This window comes from Ammodytes marinus (assembly GCF_949987685.1).
Source record: "Ammodytes marinus genome assembly, chromosome: 15".
Lineage (NCBI taxonomy): Eukaryota > Metazoa > Chordata > Actinopteri > Uranoscopiformes > Ammodytidae > Ammodytes > Ammodytes marinus.
Genome location: NC_137219.1, coordinates 4,608,075 through 4,633,603, shown reverse-complemented (window position 1 = coordinate 4,633,603; position 25,529 = coordinate 4,608,075). Strand labels below are relative to the sequence as shown.

The 25,529-nt window shown below is 42.8% G+C and overlaps 1 protein-coding gene across 1 annotated transcript; it reads left to right on the top strand.

The window, feature by feature from the left end:
- Window positions 1-25,242, top strand: rab11fip5a (RAB11 family interacting protein 5a (class I)). The gene is made up of 5 exons (XM_080041831.1): window positions 1-633; window positions 14,456-14,967; window positions 15,497-16,088; window positions 21,962-22,118; window positions 22,490-25,242. The coding sequence occupies exons 1-5, from the start codon at window positions 284-286 to the stop codon at window positions 22,745-22,747; spliced, it is 1,869 nt and encodes a 622-aa protein (XP_079897957.1). The 5' UTR covers window positions 1-283; the 3' UTR covers window positions 22,748-25,242.
- The last annotated feature ends 287 nt before the right edge of the window (window positions 25,243-25,529 follow it).

Genomic DNA, 25,529 nt, shown 5'->3' with positions numbered 1-25,529 from the left:
CGGACGGTACACTGACATGGACCTATTCTAAAGGTAGGCTACGGTACGGTATCTACGGAAACAGGGACAGGCGAACGAGCACGGACCAACCGGTAAAACCAACGGCAACTTTGCAGAGACGCCACACTACACACACACAAAGCCATAATGCGGCACCGCCACCGCCCGCCGACCTGATACTGATGTGACTGTGCACAGACACACACCCAGAGGAGCAGGTAGTGAGAGGGCGGACACTAGCAACACCTCACGCCGGGTTTACCTAGCCTCTTTACGGGGGGACATGTCCTCGCTTACCGTGGAGGCTGCGGAGGACCAGAAATGGATTCCCACACACGTCCAGGTGACGGTATTGAGAGGCAGGGGCTTACGGGGCAAGGGCAAGCACAACACCAGCGACGTGTACACCATCATTCAGCTGGGCAAGGAGAAATACTCGACGTGCGTGGTGGAGAAGACGACCGAGCCGGAGTGGAGGGAGGAGTGCTCGTTCGAGCTACTGCAGCCCGACGTGAACAATGACTTGGTGCTCACCGTGATGCACCGGGCGGTCATGGGGCTGGACGTCTTCCTAGGACAGGCGGTGGTCCACCTGGAGAAGATCTTCAACGAGACCAGATACGTGAAAAATGAGTGAGTTTCAGCTATAGCCTACATGTAATAGTTTGTGTATGTATGTGTGTGTGGGTGTACTTGTACAGGTATCTTTTTGAGGACCATATAAGGTTTAAAACCATTTGAGTGAGGGATTTTTTGGGAAGTGGGGACATTGTGCCTGGTCCTCACTTCTTCAAAGGCCTGTCTGAGGGTTAAGACTAGGTGTTAAGGTTCAGGTGAGATTAGATTAGGTTTGGGTTAGGGTGTAAGGGTTGGGGTTATGGCATTTAGTTTAGATGGTTAAGGGCTAGGGAATGCATTATGTCAGAGTGTCCTCATAGAGATAGAAGTACAAGAAGATAGTTTGTGTGTATTTTTTTAGCCTACTACTACTGTATGTCACCAAAAGCTACATGAATAGCTTCAATTGCCTTTACTGTTTCTGTTTTCACATGTTCCTTGAACTCACCAGGGTTCTTCTTATGTGCTGTTTTTGGTTGCTACACAGTTTTGTTTTTCGGATACAAACACAGCTGTCAAATCTCTAGTGCTGCTGCATCAGGGCCCTGCAGACTGACACACCCTCCCTCCCTACACACACACACACACACACACACACACACACACACACACACACACACACACACACACACACACACACACACACACACACACACACACACACACACACACACACACACACACACACACACACACACACACACACACACACACACACACACACCTAACTGACTCCGAGCAGACCTTCTAGAAACATCACTCTCACCACCTCCTCCACTCTGTCCACCTCAGGGGATTCTTCTTTTGTTTTGATTTGGATTCGTAAAACTGTTGTTGCCCAATAGCCGAGGCCGGACACAGAGCAGGAGGTGGGGTGGATTAATGCCTGTCCCAATTCCAGGGATTATCTAACACATTCATGATCCCAAAGGCTCCAAGGTATTTTTAGCATAACATGTTGTTTTACTTACAAAAAGACCACCCCACTGGAGCACAGGCTTGGACGTAAAGAAGTGATACAAAGATTGATGTTGCATATACTGAACAATGAACATTTGCCAAATCTTAAAGATTCAACATTCAAGACTATATTTTTCGTATGCACAAACATTACAGCAACCCTGAAATTCTCGAGTCTCAGGCTCCCTCCAACAATGCAATATAAAAGAAGAAAATGTATAAGAGAAAAATAAGTGAGGGGAGCCATCTGAGGTCTAAGTAAACATTAAAATAGTACAAAGACATAGTGCAAATACAAATTCAATTGTCTAGAGCTCTTCATCAACCCTAAAGGAAACTCTTTTTTTTATTAGCATTATGTCATTTTAGGTAGAGTTATGATGACAGTGTTTTGGTGCACCAATTTTCCATGAAGCTTAGTGTTATATTGATAGTCCCCCATAATGCATTTTCACACACCTCCCAGAGAGCAAGCCCAAAGTTATTGCATCCAGATGTAGATGTAGGTTTGATCGTTAGAAGTGATATTCTGCACTCTTAACTTGTATCACAAAAAAGCAATGCATTATGGTCAATTGAGTTAACTGCCAGTTAAGGAATAATACTAGTTTATTTTGTGAATGATATCTCCCTGTTTGGTTGTAGATTTGTGCAGAATTTGGAGCCTACCAAACAGTTTTTGATTCAGAGATACCGACAGCTAAACCTGGCTTTTACTGCTGATGTTTTGGGTAGCTAAACATTTCCTTCTATCAAACCATAATGAGACGGGATAGCGCTTTGTTTACGTTCTCCCTGACAGAGGGAAATGACTTGTCGACCTTAGAATCATCTTATTAAAGACCAACTGTGGTCAGAACGTCTGTTTAATAATTGGAGCTTAGTGTGTGGTTGCTCCCCTTTTTTAAATGTCATTGCTTCATCCAGGATTACAGTTTCTGTTCATTAACAAGATCTTAAAGCGATAGTGCACACATTTTTCCATATAATGAATGTCGGTTACATTCAAGCCATCGCCAAATGAGTTGACACAAAGTTGATGAAGCCTATCAGCTCCACAAAACTCTCTCTGTATTTCTCAGTATGGCAGCGTTTACGAACTGGTGTCACCCCCCCCGACACTGGCGCAGGAGCTCAAGAATGTTTTGGTTGTTGATTTTTCTGCTAAGAGAAAAATCTGGACGACAGCAGAAGGTATAAAATCCATGCGTGATCACCGAAAAGGCTAACCTCATGTAAATGTGCCTACAGTGTTGTTGTAATTACTCAGAATTTCTCATGGGGGCAACAGAAGCTACACACACTATAGCTTTAATAAAAAAATCAATGGTCAAATTTAACCTAAAAGTGCATTACCAGTAGGTGGATATTTAACAGGTGCCATAGTATTGTCAGGTGGGTTTATTCTTTAATTAACATGAATCCAGTAATCCACAGAGGGCATATTATTTTGTCTCGGCGATAAGCACAAATGTTCCCCTAGCCATCTTTTAGTGGACTGTTCCTGAGCTGAGATAGAGGTGTGAATGTGAGATGAAAGGGGAACCAGTCTCCCTCTGTCTGCCCTGTTAGGAGCTGGTCACTTGAAGGTTACAGTCGGCCTGCGATGTTGAGGCGTCAGCAGTCTGGCATCTTGGTACATTCAATGTCTCCGTGTGGTATTCAGTGAATCTGGGCTCGTCAATGGAAACGACACATCCAAAGGTCAACACGGCTCATGTATGACAGGTCTTTGCAAAAACAAAAAAAGACATAAATCATCTGGGGTTTGACGGGAAACTTCCACCATAATAACATGTGCAGCATTTTAGAATAAAGGTTGTTTTGTGTGCTATAGAATGAGATGTACTCAATATCAAATACATGTTTTAATCGAAGGATTTAGTCTAAGGATTTTAAGATTTAAAACCTGAAGAAGATTGATTGTCTAAATGAGCGAAATTGGAGCTGACTCTTGTTTTTGAGCTGTAAATAAAAGCATAACACTCATTATAAAACAAGTTTAACATTATTCAGATAGCCTACTTCTACAATATTCATTGCCTACATTACCTAATACCCACAATGCTACTAACACTGAGGGTTTGGTCGTAGATTTGGTTGTGTTATGCTAGCAAATGCTAATTTAGCCTCAAGCTGAGATGAGGAGTGACGATACGAAGAGGTCTGGTTAGCTCATTTCTTTTGACCGCCTCAGATTTGTTTAAATTTCAGGAAAATCCCTACACTGACTCAAGTTACATGTCACTTGAGGACTTTTGTCAGACTTCGTTCAGCTCCGTCTGAAGCCACAAAAAGCTTCTTACAACACTTAAGAAGTACGTTACGTGTTAGTAGGCTACTCCCTAACACCTGCAAACATAACTTGATGTGTGAAATTGTTGTAGTTCCCCTTTATTTAAGTTTCAACATTTTATTAAGAAAGTCGTTTCTTTCACACTTTTACTGTGAGCTGAACTTGTCAGGGATGTAATGCACTGTCCTTGCTACAGACACAAACTTAGTCAAGGATTGAGGGGTGAAAAGGACCAGCCATAGGAGTGACACTGCAGTTATTTTGCTTTTACATAGGTGAAATGCCTTGACGTCAGATTGATCATGATTTGATTTGATCTTTTTGCAGCTTTGGAAACTGGTTGAGAGTAAGTGAAAACAGCAAACTGTCTGTGTAGAGTTATGGTAGGCCACTGATTACTTTCCCTTTTAGGGTGAGTTGCGGCTTTGGACTTTTGGGCAAGTAAAGCGACATGATTTGTGTTATCGTTGGTCTCTCGTGATAAAGTAACGAAATATTTTGTTTTGTTTTAAGGTGAGCTTTATTTCCATGGCAATAAAAACCCAGTGAGAAATTAATGATAAGTTGGCATAAAATCCTATAAAAATGCACAGAAAGAAAACCAAGTGCAACCAATAAGCTGCTTAGGTGCCTTCAAAACAGGCTCAACACAACACAATAGTCAATGAACTTACAGATGACTACATAACATTTCTGGTGAAAACACATAGATTGCTTTTAGAGGTCATTTTCAGGGGCATTTTGTATTAGAGGTCGTGGACCTAGGCTTGTGCCAACTGCCAAGGCTCTTTCGCTTTGCAATTTCTAATATTTATAAAGCCCTTAAGAGAAGGCAGGGGCTCCACAATGACACAGTGCCCCTGGTCGTATATTAACGCAAATGGAGATAGGCTACAGCAGGTCGGAATGGCTCTTTTATCCTCTGACTAGTTTTACTCTGTGTAGGATTCATCGGTCTCCATTGTGTGATCCTCTGATTCAGCGTGTTCCAGTCACAGTCGGTGGAAATGACAGATGAGCTTTAAATTTAGAAAGTGGTTATGTGGGAGAAAATGAGTTTGTTCTGCACGTGACATGATGAAGGAGCAGCAGGGATGATTAAACTGGTGATGTCGGGCCAGAGGTTCGGACTGTGGTCACATGGCTGGGACTGGAATCGTGAACATTGCAGTCATGAACATTGCAGTTTTAAATTAGGCAAAAGTCCAAAAAGAACCAGAACCAAAAAACAATATGAACCCAAAAACATGACAGCATAAGGGTTAAGTGTATTTTCTGACATTTTACACTCTTAATGATTCATCAATAATAAAATAATCGATGGTTGCAGCTCTGCAGCGAGGCTATAAAATTGAGTACCAAACAATAAAACAAGAGTACAGCACTCTTGAATATAAGAGTGAAAACCCAGAGCAGCTGTCATCATGGCATGGGTGGCATCGGAGGATGCAGTTGGCTGTGAAGTATTTGATGTGTTTGCGTGTTGAACTATCAGTGCAGAGCAGGTTCCTGGAAAGGTGGGCGTCGGGTGAATTCCCCTTGGGGGGGTCACCCGAACGAAACTACCAAAATAAACCAAAATAACAGTGCAGGATCAAAACACTGTGGGCAAAAACTATAGCAGGCAGCAACCCACGTTATAAACAAAACATCAATTTCAGTTATTTATTGCGATGTTTAAACTTGTCGTTCATTAGACAAATTTCCTCCTAAGAGGGTTAATTAAAATGTTATTTCTTTCAGGGATCCTTCACGCTATTGGTCGGCTGGTTTTTGAGGATTTAGATAATTGGATTTGGTCTTTTTTACTGTACATCCAGTCCTTTCTAATCCACTTCTTTCTCAGTTTCACATCCCTCTGAGCTCTGATGCTGTGTCAGACCTGAGTGTTACTGTGGCAGGCCTGAAAACTGAACCTCCATCTGCTGAGTGAGGCAGAAAGTGTGTGTGTGTGTGTGTGTGTGTGTGTGTGTTTGTGTTTCTTTCCATGTGTGTGTGATGTACATCCAGAAAAATCCCCCTACTAAGAGTCGAGAGACTTTGTAGCAACTGCCAGGGGGAGTATGATCTAATGGACATCAAAGTTATGTAACAGATGACCAGTGACCTGATAAGTCATCCTACATGATATTAAATGTGCGTCAGCTTGTTTGAGGACATTTATCAGATTAATTTGAGTAAATGTCGTTCCATAGGTTGCAGGACTTACAGCAGACTAGCCTAGATTTTACCACAACAGCAAAGAAAGGAGATGCGTGCAAATGACTGTTGTGGTTCAGGCAAAGGCCCTTTAACCATGTCCTTTTGGCAGAGCAGTGGATGCAGTGTTGTTGCCAAATCTAGGTCATTGTGTGACACAGCAGCCTAAGTGGTCTCCCCTTCAGTTCCTGTCGGTACATCAGCTCTATTCAGAGCACACTAAGCAAAGGAATTAGCCAGCGGGCTAACGTAAACAAAGCAGCCAATGCTAAAGGATGCTAGTACCGGCCATGAGTGGTCGAATGTTATTAGTACATTCTTTCAAGTGCTGTACTTTAGTTTTATTTTGAGGTACTTCTACTTTGAATATTTCCCTGTAATGCTTTTTTATATTTCCACCCTGATAAAATATTGTGATTTTTGTTTGAAGTGAAACCCAGGGAGTTGGATAGTTTTCTTTAATTGTGTTTCAGCCTGATTGGTATCAATGAGTATCATTGTTGAATTGACCTGTCTCCACTCAATGTCAAAATCCAAATTCTTCTTTTGAAACTGTTGGCTGTCGACGTTTTAGACATTCAAGTCTGGCTTTGGTACATACATGTCGTATTGGTAGTGCAGAGGTTAAAGGAGTGAAGTCTGTCCTAATACAGAAATCCACGGAGGCATAGTGTCAAATTGCTGGACAGTTTCTTCTTTTCTGACAGAAGCATCTTGACACAAAGTTAACTGGAATCTTTTGTAATTCAGAAATTGGCCTTGAACTTCACATAAGATGTGGCCTTGTAAAGTAGCAGCTTGGTCTCAGGATATGTTGGTTTGGTAGCTGCAGCACCGGATTCTGTTTTGGGTGATCTACTTTTGCTCACTGAGTCATTGTATTGTTGCTTCACACTGAACACCCACCTAACAAATTTCAAAGCTCAGCACCGTTTGAATGGCTTCACTGAAACTCTTTTCAAAGATGATCAGTCAGGTATTTTGGTAATCCTTTTATAATGCGTTGTTGTCTTGCTGCTATCACAATGTATTTGTTATGTGATAAGGGCATAAGAACCTTAGGTCTTCCCCTTGATCATGAGATATTGGTTATATGATCACAAACCTTTATCAATCTCATCCATTTCATTATCTTCATCACTTAATTATTTAATGATCTCAAGAGAACTAGCTTGTTTTATGAAGAGCAAAGATTAAGTTTTCCATCAGATTTTCACATTTTCCAATCAGAATAGGTTGAACATATTACAATATATCTTTGCTTACCGCAACATAAACACTTGAAAGTTGGAGTTTGAGAACTACAACTAGTACAACAGACTACTTATGTATTTTTTGGGTGTATGTATTTGCTCTAGCTAAAGGTCACCTAATATTTACCTGAAGAAGTCTGTTACCGTCTTCTCAGTATGCTAAGGTTTGACAGCCTTTGCATGTTTTTATCTATTTGACGCAACCCTTACTTACTCTTAAAAATCCTCGATCCCCGATGTGGGCCCAAGGAGCCTACAATGCTCGGTTGTGTGAAAGTATTGGGAGGGAAGTTGGTGGTGAGGTTAGAGCTCATCGCATCCAGATGTGGAATGTGGTCTTGGTCTTGGTCTTGCGGCCGGTCCGTTCATGAGGCAGGAATCCAGGCCACATTAGCGGCATTACCTAGGGCGCTCCTGGAGGGTTTGTTGTTGGCCTAACTCATTGAAAGAGATGTAATGGGAAGCTTCCATATGATGATTCAAGTGAAGTAGAAGTTAACCACATTACATCCGCAAGACCCTTTCACACATACACTGTGACTCTGAAATAGTTCTAGAGTTTATCCAGGTGAGCAGTATTTGTGAACCTTGGGGGCCCCCTATAGTCCTCTTTCCGGTTGACATAAATATTGACGGGTATATTGCGCGAGTGGCTCTTGACTGGAAAAATACAAATTTGAGTGGCTGAAGGAGGAGAGTCATTTTGAACAATGATGGCGAACATGTCAGAAAACTGGAGGGATGTAGAGATCCCCAAGCTTCTAGCGGTCCGATCCGTGCAATGTAACGTAAACACTGAGGTCTCCGCACCGCACCTTTTGCGTCATATCCGGCCTCATGCATCCTGCCACCCAGGCACCACCCCTTGCCCAAACTACATGGACCTCTTCCAACCTATATGTGTACAGGTAGATCCGCACATTACCCAAATCTGATTCTCTGGATATTGTCTGGAGTTCATGTGTGAAAGGAACGTAACTGGCTTGGCGTCACCTTTGGGGCGTCTTAAAAACTAGACATGGATTGAAGTTTTTGCAGCGTTCCCAGCACCTTTGGCTTTATTTGGACATTGCCCTTTGCTGTTTTGCTGAATCAGTGTTTATTTTTGCAGCAGACGCAGTTGTTGAAAGAAAGCTCTCCGAATGTCTCTTCAGCCTAATTAATCAAAGATTTCACACTTTAAGAAAGTCCCCATTTCTTTGGACAAAAGTCCCCAAACTATGAAGGTGAACATGTCATAAACTCAGCATGTTAGCATGAAGACGTTATTATGACGACTTTCATTCCTCTGCTCTGGGATTAACAAAGGATTATCTCATTTTAACATTTAGCTCAAAGAGACCATTCTACCTTAGTACAACATCACTGAGCCGGTAGCGTGGCTGTATTAGTTTAGTTTCTAAATGTGATGTTTTCCTTTTGTAGCGATGCTTTTTTTCTGAATTCATATTGCATCAAACTCTCTTTGTAGAGTATGTTGTATTGTATCTCACAATCAACCCCCTGATTCAAAACTTAGAGCGATACAACCTTACATACCAATACGTCTGGTGAATAAAGTGCAGTTACATTCCACAGCTGACACATATCCTGCGCCCTTGGCACCAGTTTTTATTTCAGAGAGTCTCTTCTGTCTGGCTGTGATACCACCCAGGCTCAAACAGCCCCACAGAGACTGAGAACATGCTGGATAAAATAAGATGATAGCCTACTTGTCTTGTAATTTCAGCCCTGTCCTGCCTCGATGAGTGGTTTCTAGGGATCTAGATCTAGCCGTTCTAGGGGACTGGCCATGGAAATTAGCAGTCGCTATAAATGCTGTGATGCAGTACATTGGAGAACGTTTCTATGTGGTAGCATCTGTCCCTATCAAATAAACATGAAACAAAATCTTACGTGTTCTACGATTGTAAGCCAAGGCCTAGAATCAGTCGTCAGTAGATAGAGGACGGGATGGTGTCATGCTGGTTTGGGATGGGGTGGGGAGTGTTGTGATTTCCTGTTTTGGAAAGATGAGGGAGCAGATATGCAGTTCTGCTCGGCTGCTCTGGAATGGTACTGTTTATAAAAAATATGAAATCTGTGTAGACTCCCACTAACTCCCCCTCCCCATAAAACTGGCAGAACATTTGCTTATAGAAATTGTTTTGGAACAAGGATGTCCACAAGCCTTCCAATGGATGTTTATAACCAAACATGCATTTACAGTTTCTGCACAGTGGCCATGTCGAAGGCATCAGTGTGGGAAGTTGCTTTCGGGTAAAAACTGGGTCCTGTCCTGTAACAGACTGTTCTCTGCCTGACTACGTGGGTTTTCAAAAAGTAGACTGCAGCTTTTGTCTGTGTTGCAGTTTCTGTATTTAGGGCCTCATGTGCGTTTTGTTACGTGAATGTTTGTTTTCGTCAGGCTTTAGCAGAGATCACATGATGTGCAAACACAGGTGCATCTACTTAAATAGACCTGTATCTCTATTTTTTTTAGCATGGTCTGACTCTTCAATGTTTTTTTCAGTCAGCAAAAGCAAATTGTTTCTCCATTTATTTATATATATATATATTACAGTTTCCAGTGCGATTTGGCCTACTTAAGTCACCAAAATCTACTTACTCTTCAAATCCCATTTTTGCAAGTTTTCACTCCACGATATCTTAAAGTTGGAGTCAGCTATTCTGGAGAATACTTGTTGTCAAAATCAGTTAATGTCGCCCAACAATCTGCTTCTTCTCTGTACTGTGTGTGGGCAGAAAAAAAATCCAGTGTTAATACACAGCCTAGGCTCCATAAACGGGCATGTTGACAGCTACGGTGGGCCCCCCTTTGTTTAAAAAACAGTTTACAGAGCCGAGGCTGTGTATAAATTGTTAGCTGTGTGTAATTTTCTTCAGCGCGCAAACAGTACATACAGGTAGCGGATCGTGAGGAGATTGATAACAAGCCTTCTCCAGAATTGCTGACTTCTCCTTTAAAACCAAAAGTCTGAGCCTTTCATATTTGTGCCCTAAACTACAATCCCTGCATGCTCCGTAGTATGATGATAGGTTGTAGTAGCTGTATGTTTTGGCAAAAGAAAACCCTTACATAGCTCCACGGTCCTGTGTTTGGAATGTGAGCCCCACCTTGGCTACAGGGAGTTGGCTGCTCATATGGAGGAGGCACTGATACTATTGTTGGAGCATCGGTGTGAAATATGAGTCCACACCTAACAGGCATTTGAAGGTACAGACAGCGGCACTGATATATAAATTTACACACTTGAGCAAGAGCCTGTATACTCAATAGTCAGAATAAAAAGACTCAGGATCTTCGGAGGTGTGTGTACTTCAGTATTACACGTAGCCTGATAATCCGGAGATAACAGGATTTGATCTAATGAAGTGCTCCAAAGTTAATACATTATCTGGATTAGGATACTTAACTCAATGTCGAGTTGATTTTTATGCAAATTCCAAAAAAACTAACAGCTTAGTTTATAGTCTATGCACTTGCTTCATACACTTGCCATTTTTAAGATGGCAAATCTACACACAATTAAGTAAACATAACACAACTTTTAATTTAACTTAAGATATAAAGAAAACAAAACTCAAGGGCGAATAGTTTTATTTACTTAACTTGTTCAAGGCATCAGTATCCTAGATTTTCTTGAGTAAGATCAACCTTTCAAATATTACAGGGTGGGTGTGTCACTCCATCCTACGTCTTTTAAAAGTCCGTCAATGATATCTGGATGAGGTCATGAAAACGACGTACATTCCCAACGTCTGCTCATTTGGCACATTTCCTTTTGTTGCCCTGCTTATGTGAGATCTAGGGTTTGTTGTTCCCGCGGAGCTATAAAAAGCAGCAGCAGCATTCCTCTCTCAGCTGCGTTCCACCTGAAATGTTATTTGTGATTCTCAGAGCTGCACTGGAAGCAGGTCTGGTTGCTAATTGTTTTCACTGGCATTCTTCTTAGGGTGTTACCGTGTTTTTCGGGGCTGAACTCAAGGTCGTGGCAGGATGAAGACGATTACATAACGGCCTGTGCTGTGAATTATAAGGCTTGTTTTGAGTGTGTATTATTTTTTTTTCTTTCCTCCTGCAGCCTAGAATTACGCCAATGTTTTTGTTAGAGCAGGGAACTTTCCTGTGTATTTTCCTTTTGGCCGGCAGTAGCTCAGGCTAAAGGAACCGAAGGGGGTCGCTGGTTCAAGTCCAGTACAGACAGTGTTGACAGGTGGCTGAATTTGCCAGTTCGACACTCATAAGGTGACTTTGAGCAAGGCACTGAATCCCTGATGTTATTTTATTTCTGTGGGTGTTTTTAATGCAATAATACAGTTATTGTTCTGAAGATTGCCTTTTTTTTAACAGGGTCAGTGCTCAATTTAATAACAATTCCACCAGAGAATTTCAAGCATTTGTTTTTAAAGAGGACCTATTATACTACTTTTCTGGTCTTAATTTCTTGTTTTACACTGCTATAGAGCAACCTGACACGAATCACATCACAAAAAACTATGTAGATTTTCGGGAAGCTCTTTCTCTTATTTTGGCGATCCAGCACGTCCTGTCAACACTTGAGTGTGTGTGCTTCGGCAATCTCCGCTCCCTCCGCCTGTGCATCGGCCAACTCCGCTACCCTCCCCCCCCCTCCTGCAAACCCCACTCCGTTGTGATTGGTTACCTTCCTTCCGGAACACTTTCAGTGGCGGGAAGCGCGAGCATGGACCTATAAGGGCGCGAGGCAGACGCGAGGCAGACGCGAACAGGGAAGTGACAGCATTACCATACATGGAAACATCCGCGTGGGGACTTCACGAAGTTTTATGCGACGTCACGAATTATGAAAGGGTAGACCGCTTTGAAGACGTGACTTCTCGACTGGCTAGAATAGTGTTTAGTGCTCGGCACAGACACCCCAGACGGTCAGCAGGGAATACGTCGAAATGCATGTAAGTCATTATTTGATAATTTAGTATGGTTAAGCATGACTATGAATCATCATAACAACGTTTATAGGTCATAAAAGTCAAAAAGCATCATAGGTCCTCTTTAAAGTAAAATTTTGGGCGAACCAAAAATCCCAGTGAAACTGACTGCTGAGTGCACTGTACAAACCAGGGGCAGCCTTTTTTATATACTTTTTAGAGGTGTTTGGGTCAGGTGCCTTGCTGAGTTTCGTGCGTTGTCATGCTGTCGGTTTACAGAAAAAAGGGAGGGAAGTTTGTGGGAGGAAACAAAACGATAGCTGTGCTGTACGTGTGAGTGTTATCTTCTCAGATCATACACACATCAGTAGCTTTGCTTTAGTCTCTCTGTATTCTTTCATGTTTGGTCTTTGATGGTTAAACCTGCGTTCATACATCTGTCTGCTTTTGCACATTTGATTTTTCCACAGCGTGACATGTACATTTTTCTCTGTGACTCGACAGAAGTCTGACAGACATACTGTTTTATATTTATGAATTAAGACTGCACTACGCTTGAATGAAGACTTTTTTTTAGGATTTCACAACCACATAAAGTTATTACAAAATGATTGTTGTATAACTATTGGGAGAAGATTCTTCTTAGTTCCTTCATGGTTGAATGCACTTTATTGGAAGTCGCTTCGGCTAAAAGTGTCAGCTTAAAGTGTCAGCTTAATGTCTGCATCTGAACATATTCACATTTTAGTTGAACATTTTGCCTCTGCCTCATGACTTTTCACCTTTTTTTTAATCTTATCTACATGCATTTATGATAAAACTAGTTTTAACCGATACAATTAAACAATTATTTATTTGAGGCAGCTCCATCCCGATTCAACTTATCCTTTAATTTGCAGTCTGTATACTGTTAAACCTACACATTGACCTGTTTAAATTGTACTTTTATCAGACAAATATTGTGAAATGTAGGTCAGTAGCTAATGTGTCACTCAGCCTCACAGGTTTTTTTTATATATACGAACAATAGAGAAAGGCCTGTGGTCGAAGTGTGAGGAGAGAATAGCCAAGCAGCACAGGAAATGAAACAAATAAAAGCAGGTCTTGGTTTCAGGTTCAGTTTACTGATAATTTCCCTTCGGCAGCAGCAAGTGTCACAAACACATGTTAACGGGGGAATTTTTCTCAGTCATATTATGTATTTTAAACTGGTCACAAGTTAACAGATGAGACTTTCCCATGAGTCATAGTGTGGGGAACTTGCTGGCATTGTCACCCACCCACCCACTGGTATGCTGCCTTTCAAAGAAATGCATCTCTGTTCTAGTCCAGTGGTGAAGGAATTTACAATTGCGGCAAACTGTTTTTCACTCGGGGTCTGGCATGTTTATAAGGGGCACTCACTATTAAATCAGGAATCAGCATTGTTTAAATGCATTGTTCTTGCCTACGGGGTCTGATGAAAAAAAAAACAAGAGGCCTCTCCAAGTTATTGTGTGATGCCTGGCCACACACAGACACACACTCATCATACCCTGTGTGGGGACAGATTAGCCCCATTCTTAACAGATACAGTCATTCACTATATATATACTATTTTTCTCGACCCGACTCAATTCTGAACCAATTAATGACTCAGTGAAGTGTTTGGGGGATGTGGTTTGTCAGTACACCTTACATGTAGTTTGAAATTTGAAAATGTATCCACATTTTTCTAATTTTCCACTCTGTGAATCCTGTTTCACACTTGGTTTTAATTATGTTACCATCATTTAAAATGAATAATTAGATTTGTCAGTCAAGTCAGTCAGTCATTTCTTCATGATTTTTTTTCTTATAATGACTTTCTCAACGTTTCTCTTGCATAGAAATGCTGGACTCTCCTGCTTAATGAAATGATATACTCCATATGTATGTAATCAATGGCAACCTTATTTCATTATCAGGGCTTGAGAATTCATCTGCATCATTTGGCACAGCTGACAAGTTTACATACTTAATACTACAAGACCCATAGGATTCGGCTATGCCATTGAAATAGCAATAAAGTAGTGATTTCAAGACACTGCGCCATTCATCCAAATTTGACCCATTTTGCTCGATAAATGATCAGATACTGTACTTGATTGAATGACTCATTATGTCACTTCTAAATGAAATGCATAATCCCTATATTCCTATCAATCTCATGTCGATTCCTTTTCCCCCTCTGCTGCAGGTGGTACAAGCTCAACTCCAAGACGGGTAAGAAGGAGAAGGAGCGAGGAGACATCCAAGTCACCATCCAGTTCACGCGTAACAACCTGACAGCCAGCATGTACGACCTGGTCATGAAGGACAAGAGTGCCTCCACGTTCGGCAAGTTGAAAGAGCGCATCCGGGGCAAGAAGAGAGCCAGCGAAGAGGACTCTCAATCGGCCGTGCTGCCCGGCGGCTACGGCAACCTCTACAAGATGCGCCAACGGCTGCCTAGCGACGGCGGCGGTGAGGAAGAGTATGAGGATGACGAGGGTGGGGAGGCCCGGCGCAGTAAGATGAGGACCTACTTCCTGAGAGGGAAACTGAGGAAATCGTCGGACACCCGCTCCAGCACGTCGCTGGGGTCGGAGAGCAGCGAGTCGTCGTCCAGAGGAGGCAGCCTCAGTCCCACGGCGGCCATTAGCCTGGTGGTCTCGGACCTGTCCAACTCGCCTAGCAACAGCAGCAACCTGACCGCAGATAACAGCCCAGGTGAGAATAGACCACAAGAAGAGAAACAATGAAGAATATTTCACTATTTTACACACAAATACATTCATTGGATGGATGGATTGTTAGATGTACTTGGAATTTTTTTTTTTATAGCAAGAAAATTGGAGTCATTAAATCTGTGCATCTCCTGTTACATACTCAGTTGATAGTGTGCCTGCAAACTGTGAAGGATTAATTATCTTCAAGTGAAGATCCCACACGTGTATTCTCACAGTTATATAGACTTTATGGAGTTGTGTGCTCCCCTGAGTGTCATCCACTGTGCATTGTTAAATCACCTGATAGGAGAGATGTTGAACCATGAAACACATTATACTATAAAACATTACGTAAACACACAAAATTCAGAAATGTTTACACCTCTGCCAGTAATATTGACCCACCCTGCTCGGCAAAATTGTGTTCTTTAAAGCCATTAGAAAGTTTTATCACCCAATTAGACCTGCTTACTATATTTCTCACTCTCCCTTTCTTTTTTTCTCGCTCTATTTTCCCCTTATGTTCACAGAGCACACAGGCAACACGTCGCCCAAATCCTGCTCTCTCATCTGCGAGTTCGGCGACGATGACGACGAGGCTGGCGAGATCACCATCCTAGTGCCTCAGCCCACCGTGTGCGTTAACGGCAGCCATACCTACGACTTCCCCCGACAGCCCCTGGACCCAGGCTCGGGAAACCCTGTAGATTCCTTAGGACTGGGACTGGGACTGCAGAAGTCTTTGCCTATGTCCGTATCTCTGCAGAATCTCAACCCGCGTACGACAGACGACCTCCCTCTCCCCAAAGGCGTGGTAGTGGGAGACGGGCGTCGCTGGTCATTCGACAAACCCGATGAAGAGGAGAAGGCGGCCATAGCAGCGGCCCTGGAGCAAAGCGGACCCATGGTGGCGGACGACGAAGACGAGAGTTTAGGATTTGACGCCGTTTCGCCAAAAGCAGCGTCTTCCTCTTCGTCGATGACGGAGTCGGAAGGTCACGGGAAAAAGCCGAAGAGGAACTTTTTCTCTCACGGCGGGAAAGGGCAAAAGGATGAGACGGAACAGGGAGAGGAGAAACACAGGGGATGGTTCGGATCAAAGGAAACGCACAGCAAACCCAGGTGAGAGATAGAGAGAGAGAGAGAGAGAGAGAGAGAGAGAGAGAGAGAGAGACACACACACACACACACACACACACACACACACACACACACACACACACACACACACACACACACACACACACACACAGACACACACACTGTGATCACAGAGAGAAAGCTACTCACATACTGACAGGTGCATTTGTTACAACATCACAACAGATGATAAATTATCATTTCAGTATGAATATGGAGCGAATTAAGAAGGTCAGAAATGACCCAGGAGTCTCCTGAGAGTTTTTACCTATACATAAAGACCCCCCGCAGAGGAAAACATCTACCCTGGCTTTGTCTAAAGTTCAAAATGCTTATAAATAGCTCTAGATCTCAGTTATTAGCACATATTTTCTTTTACAAAAAGACTCATAAGCCTGGCTTTAGCTCCACTTGCTGAATACACAAACAGGCAGCTATCAATCTTATCATCTCACTCTTGCAATATAAGCATTTAAAGGGTAGCCTAGTATTTACTGTGGGGGTATTTTGGTTACGTGATATCTCAGTGTTATAGCACCTAAAGTTAAGAGTATATGTTGTTTACCAGACTTCTCCACTAAAACAACCTACAGAAGCTTACATTTGAGAGAACAATGAACATTCACCCAACAGCAGGAAGGTTCAATTGTATCTATACTCTTTAATCTATACTTAGAGAAGTAGCTTTATGTTGAAAATTATTGAGTAGTTGTTTCATTTTCACTTCCTGTGAAGCAGCATGGCTGCTAGAAGTTGCTCTGTACACGTCCCTCAGCCCCTGGTCTCTGGTTACAGCAGGTATCTGCAATGCAGATGGAGGAGGGGAGCTGCTCTGGGGGAATTAGCTCCATCAAGCTCAAGCTGCATGTGTGTGTGTGTGCACACTTTAATATGGTTCAGTAATAACAACAAATTCATTTGAAAGATGATGATGTGAGCTGGAACACTCCTCGTCCTCTGTCAGGTTTTGTGTGTGTGTGTGTGTGTGTGTGTGTGTGTGTGTGTGTGTGTGTGTGTGTGTGTGTGTGTGTGTGTGTGTGTGTGTGTGTGTGTGTGTGTGTGTGTGTGTGTGTGTGTGTGTGTGTGTGTGTGTGTGTGTGTGTGTGTGTGTGTGTGTGTGTGTGTGTGTGTGTGTGTGTGTGTGTGTGTGTGTGTGTGTGTGTGTGTGTGTGTGTGTGTGTGTGTGGGTTGGGCAGGGAGAAGGGAGAGAAGAAAATGCCATCTTATTTTATTTCCACTTCTAACACAAGCACATTCTTAAGTTGGTCATTTATTTTGTGGGTGTCACGTCCTGCACTGTACTGTTTATAGTGCTGCTCACATATTGAAAGCATTGCTCATGCAGTTTGTATTTATAGTCTTTGTATAAATATATAAAGTTAAACTTTTAATTCAGGTCTACAAGAACGCTTAAACAGTTTTTTTTCTATTAAAACCCAAGTGGTGTCATAATATTTCTATACACTGAGCCTAAACACAATATTGGACTGATAAGCAGTTGCCGATTGAAGCGAGGTCAGCTACTCTGGACCATAGTATACTGAATATCTGCCAGCTCTGTAACATTTTCAAATTCTACACACACCACATGCTTTTACATCCTTGAGGGAAAAGTGCCAAGTTGGCACCGGCAGCAATAAGGTATCGCTACTCCAAGCAGCATCAACTTTTCCTGCAAAATGAAACATAATTGGCCAATGAAAACACAGAAGGCACCGAGGTGGATGTTTTGGATGTGGATTGGTGCCAGTTTTTTTAAAGATATGAAATCAAAAAGTAAAGTGAATATAAGACTCTAACTCTATAGGCTGATGAAACTGTAGATGCTGCCACCAAGTGTCCAACTAATTATGCTACTACAGCTTGATCAGTGTGTTCTAGTTATGAGCCTTAAGTAAAACAGAGTTTAAGGGGAATAAAAAAGGTCTGTACATTTTTAATAAATCGTGTAAAAACAGATTATACACAAGCCAGTCCGTAAAATTGTAGGATTAAGATGTGATTTGAGACCTTAAACTTACTGCAGGCCTGTAGTTCATCTGTTTTGAACAATCTTCACTAATTAAGAGGACTGTGTGCCCTTCCTTTCACAGCCTGGTGGTGTCACCTAAAGTACAGTCCCCCACTAACCCCCACCCACCACCCCTCCCACGTAGTCAGCACCCCCCGGGTCCCCCTGTAGATCCTGGTTCCCCACTGCATCACTCTAACCCTTTCTGTCGCTCACAAACCACATCACCTCCCATGTCACCCTGCAACCCTTTCTTCTCACTTATACAGCAAAACCCTTTCTATGAAGACATTCTAACACCTCAGCCCTCAAACCCTTCTTCACTGCCTCCTCTGCCCTATCTCTCCACTGCTCGTCCCCCCATAGCTACACTCTTTCCGCAATCGAATAACCCTAACCCTTACCCCAATCTAACCTATAACAGCCCAGCCTCAGAGGACTCCATCATTGGTACAGATACAAAGCAGGAATTGAAGGCCAAATTGGAAAGACGACCACTACCTCCGATTCCAACGAAAGAGGAGGAACGTTTAAACAACAATTTATTCAAAGACTTTAAGTCTGCCGGGCGGCTGGAACCAGAATCGGAGTGGGACGAAGGCTTTGAAGCGTTTGCAGCTGGCAGGCTGCAGTCTCCTGAGGAACTGACCACAGATTGCAACACACAGCAGAACACTCCCAGTGACAATCCACTGGAACACTGCAATATTAAAGGATCATCGCAACACATAACAGATGCTGTTCAAAACACTAATGTGAATGACGCACTACAGCATCAACCTTGCACAGAATTGATATTCCAAGCACATAAAACCATCGTCCAGGCGACCAACACTAACACGCATCACTTTGACGCATTTGCACAATTCCTTGAGACAATCCCAGAGCACACAAGCTTTGAAAGCGACCCAATAACTTCAAATTCTCCTGCTAACTCACCAAAACTGGATGCTTGCACTGAAACTAATGAAGCTAACAGTACTTCTACTAACACAACCGATTTAACCGACACTAATCTGCATCAAGACCCCCATCAAGCCTCGTCCGTAAAGCCCAACAACGTCTCCCCAGATCATACGTCTTCAGGAATCGGCAGTTCAGCAGAAGAGGATTTAATCTCCTGTCTCTCTTCTTCTTATTCGGACAAATTCTCTGCATCGTCCTCCGAAGAAACTGAGGCACAGAACTTCGAAAGCAACATCCTCTACTTTGAAAAATCTGTCGAATCAGCTTTGGATAAACATTTGCAAGCCTTACACTCCAAAGATGACATTACTGACAGGTCAAATGATCTGTCTTTAGTTGCCCAGGACACTTTTATTGGGCACAGAGATGGTGATGAAAAGGCGGATATAAACGGGTCTGTGGCACCGCAGTCCCCGGTGCTCACAAATCAAGAGCCTGCGATTGCTGCAATAGAGACAGGAAGTGAGGATGCAGTTTCTCAAGCACTCTCAGAGCTACAGCCAAATTCTAACGGCTCTCCACAGCATGACAATGAAAAGGAAGAAGAGAAAGGCATATTTGAATTCAGTGGATCTCCAGAGGATCTTTCAAAAGTCTTAGATGAATCCTTTGTATCTTTAAGTAGCACAACAGATGCGATTTCTACAAATAATGAACTCTGCTCCGCAGACCCATCCATAAACATCATAACCTCCTCTACTGGACTGAGGCAGAATACTTCGAAAAATACTTTAGAAGGGCAGGATTCAATCCAGAGTTCTCCCATACCATTCGGGCTTATTGGCGATTTCCTCAATACCAGTAGCATCACCAACATTCCTAGCGAAGGCTTTGACGACCCACTGTTGAACACACCGGTGTCCAATCAAAGCACCAGCAGCTTTCTCACAAGTCTCTACGTCACCACCTCGTCACAGGATTACCAATCCTGTGGGTCTGACCAGTCCTCCAATTTCTCCTGGCCAAACAAGATGCTACAATCCGCCAACTCAACGCTCTGTGGGGAACCAAGTGACCTTCAGTCGACTATTGAGGATGTTTTGGACCAAGATGATTCCACCAATGCACCCAAGCCGTCTACTGAGGAAATTAACCAAACTGAACAATCTGAAGAATCCATCCTCGAAGCCAAAGACAAGACGTCAACCCTCGAGCCAAGGTTCACGTTGGGGGATGACTTTGATTCAGAATTTTTCACTGCAGAATCGACAGATTCTTATACAAGCTGTGATCCAAGCAAGATCGCAGAAGGAGTTGCCGAAAGTCCACACGTCAACTTAGATGACGTGCTTTCGAATTGCCCCCAGGCGGAAAGCGCTACACTACACCGCTCCCAGTCCGAGGGCACCCTGATACCCACCTTTGACGAGCTCCTCTTGCCCTCCTTTGGGAGTGATCCTGGTGCAATACAGGAGTCAAATTATTTATCTAAACCCGGCCCTGACCTCAACCTTACCTCTCTGACCTCCTTTGCTCCTTTTCTAACTCCTGGCAGTAGTAGCTCCCCTGTAGTGCTCTGTACCTTCCCTTCTCTTGCAACTGCTATAGTGAGGTCGCCACCCGAAACGACATCAACGCCAAAGCCTCAGGAGACCCCTCAGCAGGCAGCCAGTCAGCAGAACAGGTGAGGGTTGCAACATGTGGTGTAAAGGTGGAAAAGGAAGCACATTTTCCCACTTCCTAAAATTCTATCCTGTGGTTTCTTCAGTCTGGTCTCCCTGTACTGCTTCGCTTCCGCCTGCTTTTCTTCTATGCCGCCGACTCTCCAGGGGTTTCTCCTTTTTGTGGTGTGACCTTCTCTCACTCACACACACACACACACACACACACACACACACACACACACACACACACACACACACACACACACACACACACACACACACACACACACACACACACACACACACACACACACACACACACACACTGGTGATAACAGGATTCCCTTTCGCAGGTGGCCTGTGTGTCCTGCCTCTGTGGTAACGGGAGTGGAAACAAAGCCTCAGGCCAATTAGCAGTTATTATTTTGCCCTGATTCTTACTACACACACCCCCTCCCTTTCCAACACACACACACAGACACAGACACACACACACACACACACACACACACACACACACACACACACACACACACACACACACACACACACACACACACACACACACACACACACACACACACACACACACACTCCCACAGGGCTAGCTAGTTTTCTCACACACCAAAACCCGCCTTTTATATCACACGAAAAAAGGTGTTGTTGTGTCACTGATAGCATTTCCTTTTCACCTCGAGGTAATGGCACATTTAACACAATTTCTACATGTTTGATTGCACCAACGCATGCAATTACCTCTTTTAATTTTGAGCTAATATAATTTCAATTTTCACAGTATTCACTTTAATGGGGAGTCTTCTACGTGTCTAACTTCCTTTGCTCTTGATCACTAAAATGGAAGGTTTCTGGGATTCTAAACGGTCGGTCTTTAACATCTATGTCTGGTGTCATACTGGAGGTCCAGAAGACAATGCATTGTGCCTAAATAATGGTTTAACCTAAAGCTAAAAAGAGATGCATGTAATAAACATATTGAATATTACACTAATGCACTAATAGACACTACATTTGTTGAAACTTAATATTCCACATGAATTGAAATAAGCCTCGAATATTACCCGTAGCCACAAGAACGTTCAGTTAAAAGTGGCACACTCCAGATTCTCAGACCTCCAGCATGGCAGCCAGACGGATTCCTAACAGTACTTGATTGTCTTCCTTATAAAACATTAGAATCCCCATTAGAGGTGTTATCATATGAAGTGTGATACCTGACCGTATGTGTCCGTGCTGCTTGTGTTTCCCCCGCCCAGCCCCCACCCGGTGAAGCCCCTCAGCACTGCCCCGCTGGCGGAGGAGAGGCGGACCGAGGGCCGCTCTGTTCTGGCCACCGGCCTGGAGAAGCTCAAGTCCACCATCCACCCAGGGAGAAGCAGCCATGTCAGCGAGCAGGAGACAGAACGGAAGAAGGTACAGTATGTTATTATTATAAAAACTGTAATATACAGTATAGATTATGTAATGCTGCAACACTGCCCTGCAGAGGATGAAACAGTTACTTTAATTTTGAAGTTTATATTTGTATGACCAAGTCATTAACTCTGCAGAACGCTTGTTGTCAAAATCCTGTTTAAAAAAAAAAATCAGTGTATCAGCTACCTGTCCGTACTGTGTGTGCACCCAAAATAAGGTGTTCATACACAGCCTAGGCTCTGTAAACGGGCATGTTGCTAGCTACAGTGGGCTCCCTCCAGAATAGCTGAATCCACCTTTTAAAAGACATCACACTGCTCCTTATCTTTCTAACACATTCACTCTGCTCCCTTCCTATCTCCCTTCAGTCCCTGACGGAGGGCGCGGGCTCGTACTACCACCTGAACCACAGTGAACTGGTGGCCCTGCTGGTGCAGCGGGAGTCCGACCTAGAGCGACAGAAGACGGAGTTTGAGCGCCAGAGATTTTTACTGGCGAAGCGCGAAGTGGAGCTGAGGAGGCTGAAGCCGCAGGTCCGAGATCTGGAGGATTACATAGACACGCTGCTGGTTCGCATCATGGAACAGAAGCCCACTCTCCTGCAAGTGCGCTCCAAGTTAAAGTGACGAAAAAAACAAAGGAGTTCCACACAATCCGTTCACTCTCTAACCTCCACAACAGCTCTTCTAGTCTTTTCACTGCTATGCTGTCCTTTTTGATACAAATATCTTAGGCACCGAGAAAGAGATGTCCAGATGGCGACGTTTTTTTCCCCAGCCGGCATGCTTTTTCTGTGCTGACAAACACGTTTCCTCGTCGAAAAGGTTAAAGAAGGTCTTGGGTCGGTTCTTGAATGTAGCGGGTCCCTCAGGTTGTTTTCAGGTTCTCATATAGACCACAGTTGGTTTTTAAGTTCACAGAGAAAGGAGATTTTTGAGCCCAGAGGGTTCCAAAACCCAAATGCTTCCATGTTTTTTTCCGGGATCCTGATTGTAGAATTAATGATTTGACCTTTTCACCTCACCTGTCACTGCTATCACCTTACCACAATAAGAGAGACATGGTAGAGTTTCAGTCCATAACACCGTATTATCCAATTAAATCCTCCAGCCATTTTTCAAAAATATACACTTTTTGAATATTGTCAGAGTTCTGTAGAGAGAAAGGAGCTAAAAATGCTGGTGGTTTTGCCTGTTTTGGGCCATTAACTATATATTGCATTTACTTTAAATCAACTCTGGCCTTTGCTGTAACATACCATCGGGTTTGGATTGATTTTATACCTTCAAGGCAGCCGTTGGTTGCAGATAATTTCCGTTTGGAAGCTGGAAATATCAAATGATTTAAACAATTCAAAGTTAAGGGCTGTTCAATGCAGCTGATATCAAATAGGATGCAAGTTCCTTCAAGTGCTTTTTCATGCTTAATGCTAATCTAAGCTAATCGCCTCCAAATCCATATTTACTCGAGATTATAGAGAGCTCTAAGTGTTCTCATCTAACTCTTGGCAAGAACGCCAGTAAGCGTATTCTTCTAAATGTTGAGCAGTTTCTTTTGAACTGAAATGAACTGAAACCTGTAGCACTATCGAAAATGTTTTGGAAAATATCCTTTCACTATTTTACAGTATTCACAATATTGGGTTAATGAGGTAAATTCATGCTAAACCACCGTCATGTTCTTGTAATTGACCAACACCAATCCTATTGGCGTCACTGTTTCTACACGGTGTATATGATGTTTTGGATTGACACTCTACAAAATGTTCCCCAGTGAATATCAAGTGCTCTGACTTAGTTTTTTAAAACTACAAACCAAATGAGCGGCGCTGGAGTCCGGCCTTGTCACGTGCACATTTGCTGGGAACTGTTAGTAGCTTACGAATGTTCAAAAGTGTTCTTAGCCAGCAAGCGAATGGTTTATTATTTTTTACTACGCACGATTAAGTGCTGTTTATCTTTTGCTTGCTCTCTTCCTTAATAATTTTCCCTCTTTCTCTTCAATGGGCATGTCTTGAATTTACCCATAATGCTCAGCCTAATAAGCTAACTGATTCTAGAATGGGTCACGGTGTTATCAGGTGAAGACAGTATCACTCAGTATCACTCAGTATCAAAGTCAGTGTCAGCCATCACAGCCTCTTCTCTGTTCTCCGTGTGTGTGTGTGTGTGTGTGTGCGTGTGTGCGCGCGCTTGTGTGACTGTGTATGTGTGTGTTTTATCAACAAGGCCTCACCGTTGAGAGAACGCCTGCAACATGCTGGTACTCGACTTCCCTCCCTCATTGTCTTTGTCACATCTGCTTCCTTCTCAAGCGCTACTGCTTTAAAGGTGTTACAAAGGGATTTATAATGCATTTTACAGCATATATGCCGTATTGAAAATGCCAAATGCTGCCTTATTTTTTGTCTTGTTTTGAATTTAGCACTCCATTTTACTTGTTGGGGGGAGGGGTGGGGGCTGGTTTTGGAAAAGTAAAAGCCATCTGTTCACTGAAGATTAATTCTGTATTTTTACCTTCTTCCATGCTTTGTTATTGCATTGTTTAAGATCACTGCACAAACATAAATTGTATGCATACCAATACAACATTGGCAGAAACAGTTATTTCTTGTGACATGCCAAAAAAAAAAAAAAAAAAAAAAAAAAACGCCTTGAAACTTAAATCTATGGAGCAGATAGATTTCACCGTAAAGTATTCTGATGTGATGCCACTTTTAACAGCAGTTTGTGGATGTTCTTGCACTACTTAATCGTCAGAACATAAGTCTACTGTATCCGTCCGTCGATATCGGTATATAGTTAGATCTACTCTTAACACCGTACTGCACTTTCTATTCGCTCTGTGATTCAAGCACTTTGGGCTTCTTTTGACACCACAACCATGATTTGCCAGTAAAAAACCATCCCAAATCCGTCCCTGCCATCTCAGTTTTCTTGCGGCCCCATTTGCAATATCAAGTGCATAGACATATTTTACTGTGACTCTGCACTTATGAAGTTCAAGAATTAAATGTCCCTCTTCCATGTCTTCCATATATATTTTTTTTAATTTAAGTTTAGACCGATTGTATTTTTGTCCTCTGTTGTGTAGCTGGTGGAATGTGCTTAAAGGTAGAGTGTGTAAGAAGATTGGAAAGTTTACAATTCGTGATGCAATTCTTGTTTCACAAATTTTGTATATTTAATAAAGAATATTTTGTGTTTCTTGCTCACCGTATGTTTGGTTGTAAATCTTTCTTTGAGGTGTGTGTGTGTGTGTGTGTGTGTGTGTGTGTGTGTGTGTGTGTGTGTGTGTGTGTGTGTGTGTGTGTGTGTGTGTGTGTGTGTGTGTTTTATCACAGGGCTGATTGTGGTTATACAGTATTTGTTGATACAGTAGGCTTTTTAAATGTTTGAATTTAGAGTT

Coding starts and splice junctions, on each gene's coding strand:
- rab11fip5a (XM_080041831.1), top strand. CDS start 284: ATGTCCTCGCTTACCGTGGAGGCTGCGGAGGACCAGAAATGGATTCCC. Junction 14,968..15,496: donor GACCGCAGATAACAGCCCAG/GTGAGAATAGAC, acceptor TTATGTTCACAG/AGCACACAGGCAACACGTCG. Junction 16,089..21,961: donor GAAACGCACAGCAAACCCAG/GTGAGAGATAGA, acceptor TCCCCCGCCCAG/CCCCCACCCGGTGAAGCCCC.